This window comes from Mycteria americana, chromosome Z (assembly GCF_035582795.1).
Source record: "Mycteria americana isolate JAX WOST 10 ecotype Jacksonville Zoo and Gardens chromosome Z, USCA_MyAme_1.0, whole genome shotgun sequence".
Classification (NCBI taxonomy): Eukaryota; Metazoa; Chordata; class Aves; order Ciconiiformes; family Ciconiidae; genus Mycteria; species Mycteria americana.
Window position 1 is genome coordinate 31,690,068 of NC_134396.1, and position 22,140 is coordinate 31,712,207.

Genomic DNA, 22,140 nt, shown 5'->3' on the forward strand with positions numbered 1-22,140 from the left:
GCAGCACAGGGCTGGACACGTACCTTACCACAACTTGGAGCAGCCAAACAAGTGGAGGCCTGTGGCCTACCGAGTGAGAGCTGGGATGCATTAACTGCTGAACTTGTACTTTTAATTTTTGTGTGAGGAGTCCAGAGGAGCTAGGCAGGCACGCATCCTCTTCAGGTACACTCCAAAGGTGTTTCAGCGCTATCGCCACCATCAGTGCCAGCGTGCCATTTTTTACAGGCTGGGACTAGCGCTATTCCCGTGAGTTCTTTCTCCCTCCTTGCGACAGCTAACGCCTGGACATGGAGTACTTTGCAAAGGCACTGATCTAAAAAACCGCATGGGGGGCTGCCTATCCCTTACGTTGGGGGGCTCTACTGTTGCCCTGGCCACCTTGCCCGCGCAGAAATTACCCGCGACTCGGCAGCACCGGCCCCTCACCGCCTGCCAGGCCCTCGCCGCCCCGACAGCCCCCGCCCCCGCCGGCAGGAGCGCGCCTGCGCCTGCCGCCGCCCGTCTTCTCGCGATGCTCCCTGCCCGACCGGAGAGGCTGGCGCGCGTCGGGCCACCTCCCTCCGCCCCGCGCCGGAAGCGAGCGAGGGAGCGATCGTTGGCGGCGGCCGTTGCGGGGATGTCGGCCACGTGCGCCGTGTCCCGTAAAGCGCAGCCGCCGCTGCCGCCGCGTCCCCCGGGCGAGAGAGACCCGCCGGCCAAGGCGATGCGCAGGGGGCTGCGGCGGGGCCACGAGGAGGAGCGGGAGCAGCTGCCGTGGCCGGGAGAGAGCGCGGGCGGCGGGGCCGGCGAGCCCGAGGTGGAGCAGGCGGCCTCGCTGAGCGACGAGCGGCGGAGGCGGCAGCCGCAAGAGCCGAGGGCAGCCAGGGTGCAGGAGGAGGCGGAGGAGGAGCGGCTGGAGCGGGAGCATTTCCGGAGGATCATCAACGCCTTCCGATACTACGGGTAACCGCGACCTGCCGCCTCGTGTGAGGGGCCTGCGGCGGCCCCCTCCCTCCGCCGGGCTCAGGAGCTCGCCGTCCGTGCGGGCGGCGCTCGGGCGCCTGGCTCCCGGCGGTCCGTGCTGCTCCCTGCGTGTCGCGTGGCCGCCTCCCTCGGTCGGTGCTCCGTGGGGAGCGCTGTGCCTTGAGCGGGGTGCAGAAGCCCGGGTCAGGAAAGGACCTCTGCTCCCCTCCCCTTCCCTTTCTGGATACGCACAAAGTCGCCTCCAAGTCTTTGTCAGCCAGGAGGCATAAAAAAAAGAAAAGAAAAACCCAAACCATCTCAAAGTACGACTCGCCTGAAATGGGGTGTAAAAGGGCTCTTTTTATAGGATAAAATGCTTTAAGACGCTGTAAAGTACTCGAAACAACAGTAGCTCCTGCTGGCGAAGAAATGCAAGTGGTGTTTCGATTGTTGGGGAAATTCTTGAAAGTTGTCTTAATTTGCACAGTAGATAAGACCTGTTGATAGGGCTAATGGATGCCATGTTGGTATAACTTTAGTTTTCTAGACATTTGTTGAGTCAAAAAAGGGCTTGATGGCTCCACAGGTATGAGATAAAGGGTGGGGGGGACCCGACTTTATATCTGAATCCATTGAATGGAAGAGAAAACAAAAGTTACGCAAGCAGCGGCGTGGGGCAGACTAGCTGAAAAAGTCCAATCCTCTACAGTATTTTGATAAACTGTCTTCTGTTACTCTAGGTTTGGGAAGCAGATTTGGGATGTGGCTACATTACGTATTAGTGTACTTCAGTTGACAAATGCCCATCGTGTGAATCGTTATTATGTGCTGGACCCTTTTTGTTAGTGTAATACAAGCATATTTTTTGTGTGACAGTGAGCTGCTTGGAAGGAGTGGGTGATATTTAGAGTATTAATTCTGTTTACTGTTTTTATATCTTGGCTTGTTTTGTTTTCCAGGACTAGTATTTGAGTGGGAGGTTGGTCTAGATGACACTTTGATGTCTCTTCCAAATGGAATTCTCCAATTCAGTTTGGCCATACCAAAGACTTTATGTTAGTTACTCCTATTAGCCCAACAGTTGACTGTAATTTACTTGTATCAGTGATGTAATTGTATCCTCAGGCCTTAGAAGCTGGGAACATCTTTCTCAACCTCATGCTCAACTGTGACTCTGGGTTGCTTTTGAATACTTCAGTTTCAGAAAAAAAGGATAGGACTCAAATGTAACAAAAGGATAGGACTCAAATTTCCAGTACAGAAATTGAATTAAATTACCTCTGCCTCAAAGAAATAACTCTGAATTTAAGTGAAATTATGTATCTTGGTAGTTAAAAGTAATTTAATTGGAAACATCTATACGAGTAAGGCAATAACACACTTTCAGATGAGTCCAGATTAAAGTTCTTGTCTTTTGGAGACATATGGATTTAACTTCATTATTTGTGTGTCGTTCTTCTGATTTCAGTGCATTGTTCATTCTGCTAGAAGGTTGCAATTCAACATGAAAGGGTGGAGGATTATGGTTCAAAGAATTTTTCTGCCAAAACTTTCAAGAAGCTGGTATTAAGCTAAGCTGATGTGCTTTATATAGAGGATCAGTTTATTTTTCTTATTGTTCCTTCTCTGTTTTTTGTTCTTAAATGTAATTTTAAACTAGTGCAGCTGTTGCAATGAACATGCCCTTCTCAACAGCACATATGTAATGCTGGAGATACTAACTGGTTGAATTTCCAGACTGAGGCTGCAACTAAAATTGCAGCGATTGCACCTTACTCCCTCTGATGGCTAGTTTTCAACTCTGCTGCTGTATGCTGACACAAGAGTTTGAGAAACTGCAGTATGACTTGACCAGATAAAATGATTTGCTGCTGCCAAAAGGCGCAGTATCCCTTGTCCTGGCTTTATGACCTAGAGTCCTTATGACTGTGCTGAGCCAACTTGACTTGCTAACCTGACATAAAATCTAGCAAAATCTATAGAGGTTTCTTCAGGGTTAGTAAGTTAAATGAGCTTTGTGGCAGGCCTGGTGAGTGCTAGAACAAGGTGGAGGGCAGAACTGTCTTGGGTGAGGAGAAGGAAGAGGAAAGAAAAAAACAGACCTCTTTCTCTTGGCAGTAGGTTCACCTTTATTATGGAACTTTTATTTTGGGGAAGTGGAAGAGTTATTTTTAGCTTGGATCAGTTAAATGATCAAATTCACAATACTCATACTTGAGGGGAATATGCTGTTAAAGAAGGTAGTGAAGTATCTTAGTGTGGCTGCCAGAACTCCAGTGTGGTCCAGCTGTGACTTTTACGGTTCTTTCAGAAGCAATTGGTTTTGAGTATCCGTATTCCCATTCCACATCTCTTTATTTCTGTAGCCAAAGTTTACCACAGCATTCAGCTATTCATTCAATTTAAATCGGATTTGTGAAACTATCTGACTGGTTTTGATGGGTTTGGAGGCTTGTTCATTAAATTTTCTAGATCCATGTATTAAGGTAGTGATCACCTGTGCTGGAAATGAGTGGCTGATGATGAAACTGCAAGAAGAAAACAATGGTCTTCTTAAACTGCAACATGTTAAAAAGAGGGGTAATGTAGAACTAGAGCTTAAAACATTTTGCCTAAAAGTTCTTGAAAACTTGTTCTCTAGTAAGGAGTTATAAAGTCTGATCACTTTCTGTGTCTAAAGAAAGGAATAATTGCAATTGAGGTAGCTTAGAGTGAATTATTTATATTTAGTTTGTGTATTGTTTCTAAATATCTAAAGACCTTAAACTTTCTGATTTTTAGAACGAATATGCATGAACGAGTGAACAGAACAGAGAGGCAGTTTAAATCTCTCCCAGCTAACCAACAGAATCTTCTTCCTCAATTCCTTCCTCACCTTGACAAGATTCGGAAGTGCATTGATCATAATCAAGAGATACTACAGACCATTGTGAATGACTGCGTTCATATGTTTGAAAATAAAGAATATGGAGAAGACGTATGTTAAAATGGACTTTTTCATACTTCAAAATTCTGTACGCTTTGGGATTTACTACATTTGTTTTTCACACCTTCAGGCCTTCAAATTTCTTTTGCCTTCTTTATTTTCTCCTTTCTTACTTCCTGTTTGCTTACATTTTCTCACTCTTGGCTTTCACATCTTGTAGAGCTGATGTTTAATAAAACTATTTGTTGTTAGTCCTTGTAGTTACGCTTATGAAAACTAATTGTGAATCTGGCAAATGACAGTAATCACTTACTTTAAAAAAGCAGTTTTTCACTCCAGAGTTCTAACTGTACCCTAGTTATATTTTAAAGTTATTTTTTCAGTTAACTATGTAGAGCATAAATGGTATTGTCTGTCTTACTGTAGGTTATTATATGTTATGGCATTCTAAATGAGTTACAATTTTAGATAGGCTAAGTATTTTTAATGTTATAATCTGTAAAAACTTTTTCACTACTTACCTGCTTTTTCAGTGTGGCACCTCTATCAAAAAAAATTGCACTCAGACTTAAAACACTGTCAGGGATGGAAGCTGAAGTCCTTTTTTGGTATCTGCAGGCAAGGTACAGTAATGGGCAGCTCTAATGTGAGCTACTCAGTGTTGCCTCATCAGTACCTAAAGGGATCCTCTTCTCAGGGTAAACAGTTCAGCCTCTGCACTAGCTCAGCCCTGGTCCTATCCTGAATAAGGACTACCAGTTGTGCTCTGCTATGCCATGCTACATATGGTTTTGTGATGTGGAACCTGGTCTCTTAGGTCCCAAACTGAGACCAGCAAGCTCAGTTTGTTTAGGGTTCTAGGTTGGATTTGAGCCCTGGCCCCAGGAGTGAAAGGTGAATGCTTTGTCAGCTAAAACTCCCAACAGCCTTTATAGTATGGCTTTTGTCTGTTTATAATTTACTCCCCCCCCCCCCCCAAGACTAAAGATACTTGGTACATTTTTCCACTAACTTTTTTTTTTCCCCCCTACTTTAATCAGGGAAGAGGGAAGATTACACCAGCTTCAACATTTGACATGGATAAATTAAAGTCCACTTTGAAACAATTTGTGAGAGACTGGAGTGAAGAGGGAAAGCCTGAGAGAGATTCCTGCTACCAGCCAATCATTAGTGAAATTGTAAAGAACTTTCCAAAAGAAAGATGGTAATAGTGTTTTAAGACTTATTTTTATCTGGGCGTACAGTGTTGCACGAATCTAACAAAGTTTTTATGGAGTAATGAAAAGCTTGGATTTAAAAATACAGAAGTTACTGTAAGTGCAGTGGAATTTATTTTGTAATCAAGAAAGTTTTTGTTTCTAATACAAGGGGTTGGAAAAGAGCATAATCAAACTTCACAAAAGAATACCAGGTAAACCAGGAATAATTTTTTTTTTCTGCAGCTTGATGTAATGGGTTATGTGTTAACTTTTCAAGTAAGAGACCTCAGAAGGCTGTGAAGTTAACTCAGTTGTGCTCAGTGAATTAAAGTTTGCAGGTTAGCAGATTCTCACGTTGTGTGTGCTGCAGATAAAGGGAAGGACCCTTGTGACAGCAGCAAGTATGAGTATTGCCCTTCATGGTGGAAGGAGGGAAGAAGACTCTTAACTTCTAGCACAGTTTATTTTACCAAGAATTTACCCTGCAAATACTTAATTCTGGCCTTGGTTTCAGACCTAAGTTACAAGGCAAGTCTTAAAAAAGCTTTGCTGCCTGTGTGAGGGTTGCTTTGTAACTGCGTTGGCTTGTTAACACCACCAAAATAGTAATTGGTGCGGGGTTTTTTAGGTGACTTTAAGTAGAAGTATATGGGTAGAATCTCAGAAGATACTACTGCTGCAAGAATTCCATGTTTAATGGTTCTGCCATTTAGTCAGCCCAGTCATCATAAAGTACATTTCAGTTTAAACTTAACACTCTTATAATGGCAAAATTTGTGAACTTTGTACTCATAAATGTAACAGGTCAGAACTTTGGTTTGATATAGCTGGGTGTTACTGTGGGTTTTCTTCTTTCTCAGTAATTGCACTTGTACCAATTTGAAAATACCTTCAACCAGCCATCTCTTAATTTTCATTAGTAAAGGTTGTTAATGGTGGCAGACCATGGAGTGGATGTGGTTGGTTGGTTTCTCTTGCTTTGGGCTAACTTATCTCAAGGTGGATGCACCACTAAAGGTGTTTTATCTGAAGGTGAACTTTCTGCAATGTTTTTAGTGCTAATAGTGCCCTACAGAAGGTAAAAATTAATTAAATACTACAGGTTACCTGGTGTACTTCTGATGTGCAGATCTGTAGGAAAATTCATAGTTAGTTTTGAAAGTAATCATTCTAATCTTCAATGCAGCAGTTCACCTTTTTCTCTGTATGCTAGCTTTTAAAGCATTTTGGTTATGGGGGAGGTGACTTAGATCAAATCTTAAGAGATACATGACTGAAGTTGGAAAGTCTTGACTTTTACATTTATCGTCAATGAACACTATTTCAAAACCTCCAGTTGGTATTAGGAAGCAACATGCAGTAACAATCTGAAGTTGATAGCTTTGTGCTTCTTTACCAGGAATTCTGGTGGTGGTTGTTGTCAAACACAACTAATGTGACAGTGCTTCTGTCCCTGTTGTGATGGCTCTGAAATACCAGTTGGGTTTTTTTTTGTCTCTACAGGAATCTCAAAACATCACTGTATAGATCAAACATCTCTACTACAAGTTTCAGTTTGTCCAATGAAACATTTTTTTATTTATAAAATGTGTATTACCTATTTAAAATTTAAAATTCATGATCATTATGGAGCTGCTGTAGCACTTACGTACAGCCTTTTCTCTGTTCACGTATTGTTACTCACTGTTGTCAGCTCACTGTTTTTCCTAGTGACTGGAAGCTCTCCTACTTAGGTGTACTTACCTCTTTGAGGCGAGAAGCAGAAGGGCCTGTTCTCTTTGTGTATTACCAGGCTTAACTGGCAGTGTGACCTCACTCTTGTGGAAGAAGTCACTTCCCTGGCAGGGCAGGCTCAGTCTGGTTCCTTTTTTACAGTTTTGGAGGGGAGCAGTTGTTCCAGTTCGAAGGGATGGACAGGGCCTGAACTGACCGTAGTGAAGTTATTCTGGCTGTCATGTATAGGGAGTGCAAAGTCCATTTCCTCCCTGGAGGTGACTGGCTGTGGGACTAATGCAGGAAGACAGCCTGTAGATGGAACCTCAGAGTGCAGCTTTGCATTTCTTTAGAGTTCCCTTTTGTAGCACAGAGTGCTGAAGTCTCCTAAGATGATGAAATGAAAGTCCTAAAGGAAAAAGTGTGTTGTTGGCACTGGGCGATGAAAACAGCTTTGTCTAGATGTATTTTGCGTTGAAAAAGATGGAGAAATAAATATCTTAAATTTAACACTGGCAGTACGAGTCACCTTTTACTTTTTAGTGGCTTCAATTGAATTGTACATTCAGTTTCTAGTTAACATTATTTTTTAATATTGATTCCATGCATTGGAATCATGTGAAAAAGGAGTTTAAATTTTTGAAACTATTCAAGTATGTTTCGCTCCATGCATGCACATGTGTTGTTGCTGCTCTTTGCAAGATTGGCCTGTATTGGTTCAGTTGGTATGCAAAGAACAGGAAAAGAAGTGCTCTATATGCTTGCTCTTCTGGGAAGCAGAAGAGATACAAGCAATGGTTGAAAGCAGCTGTAAATTAGAACGGTCTTGTCAGTAGGTCCTACTGTTATCTTGTGTTTCAGTCCAGTCTTCTGACAAGACTGTCATCTAAAAATAAACTGGCAAAAGCTGTTTCTGCCTCTCATTTCTCTTCAGAAGTAATTCCTTCTTTCTGCTTAGCACCTTAACACAGGATCTGTTAGTAGGATCAACCAAGCAGTTTTAAGTGAAGTCCCATGAGATAAAGTCTTCCTGAAGAACTGATAAATTTCCTGCATTATTCATGTTGGAATTTTAGTTGTGTTTCAGCTCACAGGGTCTCTCTGATACTGGCTACCTTTCGATGAAGCCGTTTGAATTTCTTGGATTTCTTGGATCTGAATGAACCATGATTACTGCTTTCTGTAGGAGAAAATAGTAAAATATAGATATATTTTTATTTCTTGATGGAATGTGCTCGTTAAAGCATTCTTATGGGGAAACATTAAGTTGAAAATCTAAATAAGCATACTGATACATTACTTTTTTTCTAATTTCCCGTTTCTTTTGTTGTCTTCATTTTCTTTCAGTTCTGCTGTTACCCTTCCTACTTATGTGAAGGGATGTAAAGATCATCAGCTTCTTGTCCAAAAGGAACCAAACAAATAGTTAACCTTTTAGTTAATTATTCCATGGCCAGGAATGGTAAACCTGGGTATTTTCTCCAAAGTTTTCTTTTATTCATTAACTCGGCTTCTGGAACCACCTATAACTTGAAGTTTAAATCTATCATGCTGTCCAGCAATTGATTGCCTTTTCCAAGATACTGGCAGGACAGCCCAAAAGAAGTCACCAGTGCTTAGTTTCCTTTTTATTTGCAAAACATAGCTTATTAGTCCTAAGGCTTGGCTATACACTTGGCTATACTTCTTGCATGTGCTCAGTCCCATTTATAGTGATGATAAAATTTCTGCTTTATATAATTTTATTTAATGTTATATAAAATACATCTCTCCTTGCAGGGTTTTTAATATCATCAGAATTTGTGCTTAGCCTAAACTTTGCTTTAAACATTGGATTTAAGAGCAAACTATATCTTCAGTGTTACTGCAGTCCATTGAAGGCTTTGCAGGTCTCTACATGGAAGTACATAAACCTAAACTGCTAAGTTTGGAGAAGAGTTGCTCTTCAAATGATTGTGCTTTTTAGCTACCTTCATTATTTTATTTAAAAAGTAGTTGTCTTTTAAAAAGACAACTTACTAAAAAAAAAATCTCTGAAAATATGATTACAGTAAAATAACAAAAAATACTATATTGAGAATTGGATCTGTTGACTATCTGAAGTTACAAACATTAGAGATAAGACATCAGGAAAGAAGGAGTCCCACAGTATGATTCTATGCTTATGTTTCCACTGATCTTCTGTGTGTGGGCTGTGTATTTCTTATCACTTGTTATCATTAGCTAACATTGAATTGCAGTGTTTGGTTTATGAAAAGGAGGTTTGTGTTTGATCAAACACACTAATTTTTCTTTTGCTGAACTTCAGTTTACCCCTCCAGCACCATCATTTTTTTGTTAAAGCACAACAGGTATAAAGTAAGAAGGCTCTATTTTTACCATGTATAATTTTTCCCTTAAAAAAAGGACACCAAGCTTCATTAATGGCGTTAAACTTCTAAAAGCAGAAAATATATCACACTGCAAAATGCAGTACAATAATGGTGTGACAGATTTTAGTTATTTCTGATATTTCTCCACTGTCTTTTTAAGAGACTGGTGCAGTTTCAATAATGGAGCCAAACAGTACCATGCAGCCCTCTTCCCTGCTCTTTGGCCAGCCTCCTCTCCCCACACCTGTCAAGTTAATAGGCCAGTGTTTCTTCGCTATTGCCCCACAGGTTTTTAATGGATACTTGTTGGATACCCATTTACATTCCTAACCAATGCTAGATCTGTGTCATAGAAATCCTGCTGCTGCTGGATTCAAGGCTAGTTTCACTGGATAACTTTGGGTTATTATCAGTTATCACAGTTTGGGATTCTTTTTAATTGTGTTTGCTACTGTTGCAATTACATATCCATCAAAGGAAAGCAGGTTTTTCTAGCCTCCTAAATGATCTTATGACTGTTTAGCTATTTGAAAAAGCAGTTTCTGTGCAGTTAAAAATTTTTAGCTGTTCTAATGATTCAAAAATTAGCATAATACAGTGCATTGGTGTGCTCCCACTACCACTGGTTTCGTACCTTAATTCTTTTGAAATTCATCAACAGTTTGTCACTAACCATTCCTTTTAAGTCTTGAAAAGGAAAAGGTGTTTGAGCATTTTTTTGATGGCAGAACGCTATCAACAGTCACTACTTGTGATACAGTAAGTTTGCCACATACCTAATTTCTCTGATTATAGATTAAAAAAATGCTCTTCAACTGTTTTGGAAGGCTAGTGTCAATGTTAGTGGACTCAGGTTTGATTCTATTGTATTCTATTAGCTGTGCTCTGTATGCTGAAACAAAGTTGGTGGCCAGCACCAGTCCCTAGCAACTGACGGTAAGAGTATAGGTAGAAATTAACCTGCTAACAAGTTTCCAGACAGACTTCAATACCGTAATAAAGGTGCAAAGGAAAGTGCGGTTAAAATCAACTATTTTCTAAGAAAGAATTGGGAAAATTAGTTCAGAGATACAAAAACTTTATATTGTGAATAAAAATTTACAAGATAATTACAAGCAATTTAAAACAAACTCACTTGCCTGTTAGAGGCTTTATCTTGTTTTAGGATTAATAAAGGTGCAGATTTCAAAACGTGAGTACACCTGCATAGCTCCTTGTTACTAGGTTGATTTAAGAAAAGTGTCTTTTCTAATTGATGGATGATAATCTTGGAAGTGGTGTAAGGCTTTTCAACCCACTCATTGTAGAAGTGTCCACATGGGGGTGCAAAAATCTGTGTAGAGCTAGTATAAATTTTCATAAGTAAAGTTAAATTATAAGGAAATGAAGAAATAGGTTAGAAATAACATTTGGAATAACAGTGAATAGATACACCACTACGAACCAGAAAAGCTGTAAGATTGAGAGTTTTTCTAGCTTCTCCCAGAAAGTGGATTTTCTTCCTCCTTCTCCTTCTGGGTCCCTATTTTCAAAAATTTCATCTTGAGCAAGTAGTTCTCCCCTGACTTAATCTTTTTTTTTCAGTAAGACTTCCTGGCTAGCTTTCTTCTGGCTAGAGGAGAGAGAGAAGGAGAACCGTTGCTTCACAGAAGTGCTCTTAAGTAATAGCAAAGTCTTGATTTCCTGCTTCTTATTAATCAGAAAACAAAGACCTGAAAGTATAATGGAATGGAAACGAAAATCAAGAATGAGGAGAACTTTGATTTTCCATTTGGGAGGCTTCACTAATTACATGATTAAGCCAAAAACCACTGTTAAAACTGCTTTGTTCGTTTGTGTGGCCTTTAGAAAAGAATAATGCTTTCTTTTGTTTTTGGGTAATAGTCTTCAGAATGTACTACTTTTCAGAATTTACATAACTCCCTCACTCATCTTTATGCTTATGCAGCATGCTAACTTTTTTGAACCCTTTTTGGCATCCTGAGTTTTTATGTAGTCAAAGGCTTTGCATTTTGCTTTCTTTCATCATATGTTTGGAAGTGCTGATTGTGGCTTCCTTCATTTAGTTGCGGATAAATTGATACACATATGTTTTATCTTTGAAGATGACATGCAAAAGGGAGGGTAGTCTGAGTGTTCACACTTGGCTTTTGGTATGTGAAATTATGAAGTTTTGTTCACAACTGGAAACCGATAAATTGTTTCTTTTTAGATGAAGTATCTTTTCAGTTTGGCATGGGTGTGTTTTTTCTTTTATGAGTGATGGTTTGATTGCATTGTGATGAAGTCTAATGGTTAGAATATGTATATATTGCCTTTTCTGCCTGAAAGAGGAGAAAATTTTGTGATTCTTAGTTCTTCTATTTGTTAGTTGCTGAACTTGGAAGATGGGAGAGGTTTTTCTAGGTACATCAGTAAATGCACACTGCTGGGGGTCCTCAAGTTGATGCCTAGTTATGGGAAGTGAAGGGTTAGAGAGCTGCAATGTACTTTGATTTAGGAAATCCTGTGTCACTTAATGTGCATGAGTGAAATTGGTGAACAGCATATTTAAAATCCACAGTTGCTGAGAAGGTAATTGCTTTAAGTTTTTTACAGTCTGAATTGCTCATCAGCTTAAGGAAGTTTTGTTTACTTTGTGTTTCTGATGTCAAAATACTTGTTTATTTTTCATGCAATGTAACCAAGAAGATTTCTAGAATATTTACTAGTTATCAGTGCGCCTCAGGAAAATAAATGGTGTTATATGATAATGTTCTTTCTTCAATTCACTTAAGAGGTTTTTAGCTTGATAACTGTAAAAGTTTTCAGGAAAAAAAATTGTTTTGTAATTATGATCTGTATTCTGAATGAAGGTTGTATATGTTCTTTTGAGTCATGTTCTGTTAATTATTTTGACTGTACAATTAACCAATCTGATCAGAACTGGCTCAGTTTGCATTTAAAAAGGAAAGTCATACAGGAAATACATTATAATATCTAAAGTATATGGGGCAAAAAAATGTTTGACTGGCCCTCTGTAAGTTTTGTTAAGAGGTATCAGATAAAGACTTAACTGTTATTTTTGTTCTGTTGCAGGGATTTCTCCAAAGTTAATATCCTGGTACCTGGTGCTGGGCTAGGTAGATTGGCGTGGGAAATAGCTATGCTCGGTTATGCTTGCCAAGGAAATGAATGGAGCCTCTTTATGCTCTTTTCTTCTAACTTTGTACTCAACAGGTACATAGCTTATGTTTTACTTACTGATTGAAACTGAGGGAGGCAAAATTACAAAAGAGAAAAACTTAAATAAATAAAACTCACAAGAATAGATTTGTAAGTCCTAACACAGGACAGACATAAGCACTTTCAGATGTTTTAATGAAAAAAAAATCACTGGGATAAATGGGGGAAGGAAGCATTTTATCTGAGTCATTAAAATTATAGCAGGAAGCATCGCTTTTAAGTTGTAAGTCTTAAAATCTCTAGATTGTACCACGGATTTTCTGCATAATCTTGAATAGGTTTTATGATTTATTTCACATCTGTTCTGTAAAATGCACTCCTGTCTCACCAGTATCAAATATGGACTAGTTAATATGTGCATGGTACTTAGTGGTGGTGATTAGTAACAGAGGAAACCTGTTAAGGAAAGTGTTACATTCCATACTAAAATTTTAGGCACTGTTTCGACATGAAAAACAACCACCAAAGCACACTGAACCACTTCTTAAGCAAGTCCTGTCACTGGGTAACAGCTAAAATAATATAGTAAATAGTTCTACAATTATGCTGAGGTACTAAATTTGAATGTAGTAAATTTCACTTTATAGCTTTAATTTAGAGTGACATTTCTGTATTTGGTATTCTGTCACTTGCATTGGAAATTACTGGTTTCATAATTTGTTAGAGGGGAAAGAAGGCAGCAAATGCAACTGTTCTTTTAAGAAAGAGGGTGGGAAGACTATGGGTGGGCAAGTATGAAAGAGGTCGGGGGAGGTGGTGGGGTGGTGTTTCTAGTCCAAGTTCAGAGGGACAGAATTTGCCGCTTCACTCATTCATCAATCTGAAATGGTACACCTTTGCTGGAAACACCTAAACTATTGGCTTGTATTCTGTATTATCATGATGTTTTAGAACCCTGTTTGTAGACTGATTGTCCGCAGCGGACTGTGGTGGTCTTAAATCTATTAACAGTTTACTGTTCACAAACAAGGGGAAAGCACCATTTATTACGGCTGCTGCATGTCTGTTTAAAACAGTAGTGGTCAATGTGATGAAAATACATATTTGCTAGAGGTTTATTTGTTCTTTTTCTTACATTATTCTTAAATGACTCATCTGGTGGTGAAATTGCATATTACAGTTGAGCTGATCTAATGCCTTGCAGCTACTGAAAGAAGGTCACATTCTTCTCATCCTTAGCTATACAGTCCTGCTGGCTCTTACGCTCTTTGGAACTTTTGAAGTTATTCAAAACAGCATAAAAGTATTCGTTTCCCATCTTTGGGAGCACTGATCAGCTGTCATAGTGGTTCAACCCTGAAAGTTAACTTCACCCCTAATTACCACTGATGATGTAGTTTTTTGTCTTCCCTAAATAATGAATCTTTGGCCTATATGTGGAATTCTGAAGATCCATGCTTAGCTTACGATAGTAATCATTCTTAGCATCTAATGCTCATGTGGTCTTTCCTATTTATATAAGATATTTGGCAAAGAGGTGTATATGCATTAGACTTGATAACAGTATTAGATTTTAGACAGCAAAATTGTGTTGCTCAGCTGCTGTAATCTTCATCTTTGCTGGGCAAGTTACCAGTTATAAGTTTCCTTGTTGGCATGGAAGAGGATACTGCTAACCTGACTCTGAATTTCAGTCAGTTCAGTTGAAGTCCAAGCATTCCTTTCTGCCAGATCTAATTGTGGGCTTGGGATGTCTATTAAGGTTTTAGGGACTTTTGGGATCTTTCGTTTTAGTCTTAAGTGGCTGTTCCCAGTTAGCCTTCTGAAATGGACATGTTTGCCTTCCTCAAACGGGAAGAAAAAGCAATGACCAATATGAGCTGAAGATACCAGTTAAGGAAGAGTGGTAAGAAAGAAGGATTTTGCAAATTAGTTCTTGACTGTAGTCTTAATTTAATTAATTTTTGTTTTCAGTTGATAAAAGCATGAGGATTTTGCTAATGTGCTTACAGCTTAGATCTACCTTCTTTTTCTGTGGTTGGTTTATTGTTAGGAAGACAAATACTATATTCAGTGTCAAGCCAACTACTACAGTGGGCTCCTAGATGTGGTACAATGACTTAAGTCTTCTGTATACAATGTGGTATCTGCTGATTTTTATACATGTAAAAAACCTTAATTCTCTTAAATTGTGAATTTCTGTTGCTGTGCATAGAGTTGCATAACGTGTAGAGAATGTGTCAAGGCGTAACTGTGGTCGCTATAAGTATTTGAAATTAATTAGAGTGCATTATTCCATTGAGGAAGCTCTAATTTGAAAATAAAGTGACCCTGGAGTAGTTAAACTACAATGGCTCCAAGGCTGCTGCAGTCCTTGCATGGAAAATTGTGCTTTTTCTTGTATGGGTAAGGTTCTTGTTGCTGGTATATTTTTCTAGTGTTTCGATGAGTTCTGGATATAATGACAGATGGCAGAGGTGATCACTGGTGATGTACAGACACACTTCATTTCTTACATGTTTTGGAAGAGCAAAAACTGTGAAAAGCATAGTCTGTTTTCCTGCCTCTGGAAAGCATACCAAAATTTTCAGGTAGTCTAGAGCCACAGGACACACATTACTTCCCTTTGATGTCTGATGGGAGGGGAAACAACACTAGGGTGGTATCTTGTGGAGGAGGCAGGAGCAGCTGGTTGCTGACTTGCTGTTTCCTGCAGCTGGAGACTCTCAGAGCACAGGGTCAGTAGCCTTGGTTTGACAGCCCTTCAGTAGCAGCAGTCCCACTTACGAATATTTGAGAAAGTTCAGTTGAAATAATATAAAATCACTTTGTACCCAAGTCAGAGTAGGTCAGTTTAAAAAAGCTTTAATTAACACCGGTAGAATTCATGCTAATAATTGGCTAATCTCTACTTTCTGGAAATAATGTAATTTTAGGTAAATCTTGACACTTTGAGAAGGCTGCTTAATTGCAGTTGTTGAATGCCTTAGGATAAAAACAGTTAAGCATTTTATCTTTAAATCAGTGGTCAGAAGTAAGATTTGACCTACCCATCTTTTCCAGAACCGTCTTTTCAACTCAATGTTGAACAGTAAATGCCCTGCCCCTATGGAAAAAAGTGAAGTGCATCACATTTAGTTAAAAATGTTATATTCTTATAACATAACTTACATCATACATCTTTTGCTGGAAGGATGGAATTGTAAAGGACTGCAGTACTTAGTTTTGAAGTATAAATTACTAAAGCCGGAAAGGGAGGTTTTCAAGCTTGAATATGGAGAGGGATTGGTCTTTTATATTAAATTGGGAATTCCTTTTGGAACTGGTCAAAAGTACATGAATATACTTTGTGCTGGGAAAAAAAAAATACAGGGAGGTGTGTATTCCCTTATAGCTCAGAAAAAAATCCTTTCTAATCTACTCAGATCTCTTATTTTCTTTACCTTGCTTTTGGGGAAATTTTCATTGTTAAAGAAAAATATTCTGAGGATAATACAAATTGACTGGGAGCATATGGAGAATGCTAGAATGCTTAACCCACAACTTTTGTTGGCCAACGTGGGGGTTTCTTGGTGGGGTGTTTTGTTATTGTGGTGGGGTTTTGGTTTGGGTTGTGTTTTTGTTTTGTTTTTGTTTGCTTGTTTTGTGGTGTTTTTTTCTTTTTTAACCAAAATAAAAATGCATTTCTTAAAGAAATTTATGCCCGTGTTATCAGGGCTTTTTCCCTGCTTTTTTTTTTTTTGATTGACTGCATATATCTGGTTGATAATTATTCATTATATCTGGAGACAGTTGATGAGCGCAGGATACTGCTGCTCTAATACAGGTTGCTTTTGTATTATTTTTTTACTGATAAAATGAAATATAAATATGACATGAAGAAGGTAAAAAATGTTATTTCAAAGACTTTACCACAGATGTTTTCTATTCACCAGACAAAAGAGTGCACTTTCTATAACCTGGTAGATTGCTTGCAGTTTATGAAGTGTTGGATGATAGGTGTTTTATGGGACAGACGTGACCTCTGTTGTCTCTGGAAGAAAATGGCTTCATTTTTTATTACAAACTGATTTTACAGGACTGTGGGAAAAGCTGCTTTCTATACTTTAATGCTGTTTTTTTATCACTTTTTCAAATAAGAGTTAACTTAATTGGTCATGTCCACCCACAAATTTTATTTTACAAAGACGTGTTTACTTAAGATAATTGCAATACTCCAGATGTTACTAACTTAAAATGACATCTAGTGCAAAACTAATATGCTTTGCAAAATGGAATTTATTTTTTTAAATCTAAAAGCATCCTTTCAGTTGGCATCTGAAAAATGCTTTTGTTCTACTGTGTTTCAAAACCCCTATGATTGTGGTTCAGAAAAGACAGAAAAGTCTAGAATGAGAACAAATGTTTCCAATAAAATTCATGGAACTGCTGTTACTCTTTTTTTTAATAGAAAAAAATGACCCAGAAAGGCTTAGCTTTACTGAATATAGTAAATCACAAATCTAATTAATCTTACAAAAGAATCTTGTGCATTTTCTTTTCAGTTGAGAAATAGTTGGGGAAAATGGTAAAAAGTGGGAAAAGAAAATTTTAAAATTAAAAAGGCAGTTACTTTGTGGTGATAATTTGTGTGTCTGAGCAAAATTTTTTTTGTCAGTTCATAAATAGATGGGTGGTCTGAAGTGTTATGAACTAGATAAAAGTAGCTTTTGCAAGGACTTTATCAACAAAACAATGGATGTTGTTGAAAGTCTTTGCTTTGTTTCTAGGTAGTAGATAAGCGATTAGTTGAAACTGACTTGTGCTGATTTCCATATTTTGCAGATGTTCTGAAATTAACTCATGTAAGCTTTATCCCTGGATTCATCAGTTTAGCAATAACAGAAGATCTGCTGATCAGATACGTCCAATTTATTTCCCTGATGTTGATCCTCACAGTCTTCCTTCTGGTTCAAACTTCTCTATGACAGCAGGGGATTTTCAAGAAATTTATTCAGAGTGCAGTGAGTAAATGTAAACTTCTAGGCTATCCATGTAACCGTATCTTGAGAGTATTTGTTATGGGACAGATAACAATTACAAATAGAAGGGAACTGTATCTACAAGGATTGAGCAAAAAGTACTAACTGTAGCAAGATTTTGTTAGTCCAAATCAGCTTTTCTTTTCTTCTTAGTTATAAAAAAAAAAATGGACATCTCCTTGCCTAACAGATCTTTGCTGCAGTAGTCTTTTTCAGAATAAGACAGCATACTAATATTATAGAAAAATTTACTTGATCTAGAAAAAGTGATGTTACAAAGGGAACAGTGTAACTAGTCACTTGTCTTCTTTAGTGTAAAAAATAGAAATATGAGGGATTTTTGTTGAGCCATTTCCCTTTGTAAAAGCAAAGCAAACTTTCAGTAGTAGTAAATTGTAAATGAAACAAATATATATTTATTGACTGTCAGTAGTAGATACTTCAGAGGCACATTATGGGGATGATAATTATCAAAGATTGAGACTTCTGTCAGTACAAATAACCTTATCTTTTCTTGTGATAACAGGTTAGTTGTGCTGTCCTCATTGCAGCTGTGAAGTAATGTTTTATGACTAATGTAATGTTGAATTAACCTGCAGAAGACGATCTTTAATGCCTACTCTACCAATTACATATTTAGGGTTTGACCAAGGGTAGCACTTACCCCGTTCTTTTATATGTAGTCTAATATTCTAATATATGCCTATTTAGAAATGACTATTTTTTCCTTACACAGTGTTGGATTATCACCTCAGACATCTATTTTCTGTTTCCACGTTTCTGTCCCTGTTAGACCCATAGCAATTTTTCACCAGCATTGTATAGCTATTGATCTGCCCTTTATTGTGCAGCTAGACTTCCAGATATTTTCTTGTAGGAGCCTTCCCTATAGTTGCTTAATTTTCTGAAGGTTCTGTTTTACATTAGAACATCTGATACTGGCATAAATTGAGGCTTTTAATTTTTTTATTTACAGAACTTAAAACTTTTGCAATTTCAAGGATACATGTTTAGAGAAAAACAGGGAGACTCACGCTTTAAAAGGTAGACTTTGAAAGATCCTGCTTGTTAAATTCACTAGTAAAAAACAGCTGGACAAATACTCAGATACTGAATAAAATGTTTTAAAGCTATGTGATTTGTGAAAGTACACTTTTGTGTACAGACTTGTATTGTTCTAGATATTAACTAGAGAGGCCCAAAGTCACTGACTGTTTTTGCAGTCGTATTTCTAACAGTTGTGGTAATGAAGTTCATAGGACAGGTGAGTAATATCACACTTGGGCCTTCATTTATATAAAATGTGTTATAATATCTACATTTTATAGGCTATAAATAGATCTCATTTTATATAACATGTATGAACAATTTTATAAAATTAACAAATAATACGTGTAATATTTTAGAGTGTGTATGTGTGTATACACACACACACTTATGTGTGCGTGTATATATATACATATATATATATAGGTCACACAAACCCAAACTTAACTGTTGTTAACATAAACCAAAATATTTTATTTACTTGTAAACGAAATAAAGAGCCTTCAGTTGTTAGCTGAAGGTAATGCGGAGTGTATAAACAAATAATGGGGTTAAATTATGAACTTTTTACAGGGGTAGAAACATTGAAACTAATCTTTGTATAATTTTCTCTTTTTATGCAGATACATGGGACTGTATAGCAACCTGCTTTTTCATAGATACAGCGCATAATGTTATTGATTACATTGATACTATATGGAAAATACTAAAGCCTGGAGGCATATGGATAAATGTAGGCAAGTGTGACCAATCTCTCTTCCTGCCACCCCTGACTTATGTTTGATCATGTGACAGGCATCTAGTACTTTAAAATAGTTGCCGGGATGAATGTGTCTGTGCTGAAAACTCTGTAGAGCTAGAAACATCTAGGGCTTGGAAATTATCTCAGATGTGTTCAGAATATGTCCAGATGTTTTGTAGTTACAATCACATCAACACCACGTGATTTTTAAATAGAGAAGTAAATCTTCCCAGTGGCAGGTTTTGCATTCACGCATCAAACATTTGTTATTTGACAAATGTAGTGTCCTGTATTCTTTTTTGCTATTTTCTAAGAAAATATAACTTGTTCTGTGTGTAAATACATCCTTGCATTTTTTTCTTAATCTGTTGTCTAATTTATACTGTGCTTCTAAGCAGAAGTTTGGGGAATGAGATTTAGGTATGCCTTGGCTCAAAAGGAGAGACACTTAAGTCTCCAACAGCAGACAAAACTCAGGAGTTAAACATTTTGTATAGTAGAAACTGGTCAGTCACTGCTCAGTCAGTCACTATACCAGTCCTGGCGAGGCACAGGATGCAAGCAGAGCTCCTAAGTACACCACAGCATGTCCTGCCTTCTGTTCTATAGAGACGGCTGTGAATCTGGTAGAATTGAATTGAATAAGCAGCAATTACTGAACTGTAAATTGAATAAGCAGCTGAACGGATTTGTTTTCATTTTGCATTGACTCTGAAATTCGTTATAAAAATCATATTCGAGTTACAGAAATACGTTATTTTGTCTGTATTTGAATGTGAGTCTGGATATAAGCCTTTGCACTTTCAGTATGTGCTTTTGATTTGTAAAACATTTTAGTCTTTTTAATAGCCATTTCCATTGTATCTTTGTACTCTAGGTCCTCTCCTTTACCACTTTGAAAACTTAGGAAATGAACTTTCTATAGAATTAAGCTATGAGGATATAAAAAATGTTATACTGCAATATGGATTCCATATAGAGGTAAGAAGCGTAGTTTGCAATTATTAGTATGGGTATAAACCAAACAAACGCCTTCGAATAAACCTTTACCTTAAATTTAGTTCAACATAATGGCATATACTGATAACTTCTAGGAGAATTAAATGTTTGTGTGTTGCAAATTATTTGCTTTCCTCATTTTTTTAGAAAGTATAGATGGGCCTTGAAATCTAGTAAGTATATAGCAATTTCTTACTAAGAGGAACTTGTATAGTTCTTGCAGAGAAGGTGTTTTGAAAACTGCTGCTTTTTTTTCAGGTGGAGAAGGAATCTGTACTGTCAACTTACACTGTGAATGAACTCTCCATGATGAAATACTACTATGAATGTGTGTTGTTTGTGGTGAGAAAACCAGAATAGAACTGGTCTGAATAGGTTAATCAGAAAAAAAAGTTGGCTTGAAAGCTAGAAATGAGAATAAAATGGACTGGGTGATGTCTGGACACAACCTCAAATCAGTGGTGCCTTCTTATTCCTCATAGGATTGATTTAGATAGTGTCTATTTTCTTAATATCTCTATTGCTATCCAGACATGTACTATGCCATGCATATTTGTAATATACTTGTGAAAATGGAGGAGGAAGTGTTCACATACACTGTCTTTGTGCTTTGGAATGATTAAACATAAAAGCAAAAACGTTTTCTCGTGATTAAAATTTTGTTTGCCATAACCAGGCTAATTCTCTGCATATGCTGCCTCATTTTTCATAGATTTATAATGATTTTCTTTTTTCTACTTTCTGATGTTAGGAATGCATAGAGGTGCTTACTGTACTAGCTGTGTCACATTTAGAGAAGTATTTCTAAACATATACTTAAATTATTAAGTCTGAGATGGTTGGAAAGTGATAAAATTATTCTTGATAGATACAGTAGCCATCAACACTGTTACAGCATTTTCTGTGGAACTGAAACGAAGTACATTATTATACAAATTCTAATCTTTGACTGTACCACTTTTAACAATTTAATCAAAACACAGAACCTATAGACAATTTGAAATACTATGTGAAAGCAGAGTACTGAGTGGAGAAAAAGCAGCATGTCACAGAGAAGCAGTCTGTTAACCTTAGTTCAGGAATAACACCAATTTTGATTAACCTCTTAGTGTTGAAACTGAAATATTAGATGCTTTGCTGTCTTAAAATACATTGATTTTGAGTCCCCTACTTACTGCTTAAACCAAAACAGTGAAGCAGTATTTTTTGTTAAACGTAATTAACATAAAGTCATGTTACATCTTGAGCTCTGTTCTTGTTTTAAAGTTGATAATGTAGCTGAGTTATCCATGCCATGTGTAGGTAATGCAACAGAAAAATCTTTGTTTCTCAAAGGGGGGGGGAAAAGTTACATGTAAATAATATGTAACCTAATTTCTCTACCTGTAACCTAATTATCTGTACTGGAGTCAGCATATGCAGGCCAGTTGGTAGACAATTTCCTTGTAACTTCAGGCACTTTACCCTTGTGACTTAGTGACTTCTTGGTTCCTTATCCTAATGTTTTTTTTTTTCCTGGCAGATGTGGCTTAGGTGAATATTTAATCTACAAACCGTGATACTATACAAGAGGCTGAATCTTCTGCCACTTAGAAGTTATGTACATGAGAAAACATTAATTAATAATCACTGTGCTGAGAGGAGGTGTCGTGTTAGCCATTTCATTTTATTAATATATTGGTTACTTAAAGTACCATTTTCAGAAATCTCTTCAAAATATAAAAACATTATGATAAAGAATCAAGGGGTTTTTCATATTTGGTCATAATGGCACTGGACAATAGCTTGTTTGTTTCCCATTATTTCTAGTCCCTTTTTACGTGGCGATGTCTTAATCACATGTCTTTAACAGATCTGTTACTGGCTTTTGGATTTTTCCCATTAAGGCCAGAAATTTGTGCCTTTGTTCCTAAATTGAAAATCTGCTAAGAGGGAAAACACACACTTTTTTTAATAGTTTCAGCACTGAATAAGAGAGCGCATGCTTGGGTATGTTCAGTACTGTGGCCCT

At 37.6% G+C, this 22,140-nt stretch overlaps 1 protein-coding gene across 3 annotated transcripts; it reads left to right on the forward strand.

Annotated features, from left to right (window-relative positions):
- Positions 1–516: 516 nt before the first annotated feature.
- CARNMT1 (carnosine N-methyltransferase 1) lies at positions 517–21,468 on the forward strand. 3 transcript variants are annotated; one of them, XM_075488349.1, is made up of 9 exons: positions 814–945; positions 1,686–1,838; positions 3,727–3,922; positions 4,912–5,075; positions 12,234–12,374; positions 17,145–17,323; positions 19,012–19,125; positions 20,008–20,111; positions 20,388–21,468. In XM_075488349.1, the coding sequence occupies exons 3-9, from the start codon at positions 3,734–3,736 to the stop codon at positions 20,487–20,489; spliced, it is 993 nt and encodes a 330-aa protein (XP_075344464.1). In that variant the 5' UTR covers positions 814–945; positions 1,686–1,838; positions 3,727–3,733; the 3' UTR covers positions 20,490–21,468. The 3 variants fall into 3 exon arrangements, 2 of the variants coding, with proteins under 2 accessions (XP_075344463.1, XP_075344464.1); XM_075488348.1 differs by lacking the exon at positions 1,686–1,838 and having other exon boundaries at positions 517–945; XR_012773418.1 differs by lacking the exon at positions 1,686–1,838 and having other exon boundaries at positions 518–945; positions 19,012–19,121.
- Positions 21,469–22,140: the final 672 nt, after the last annotated feature.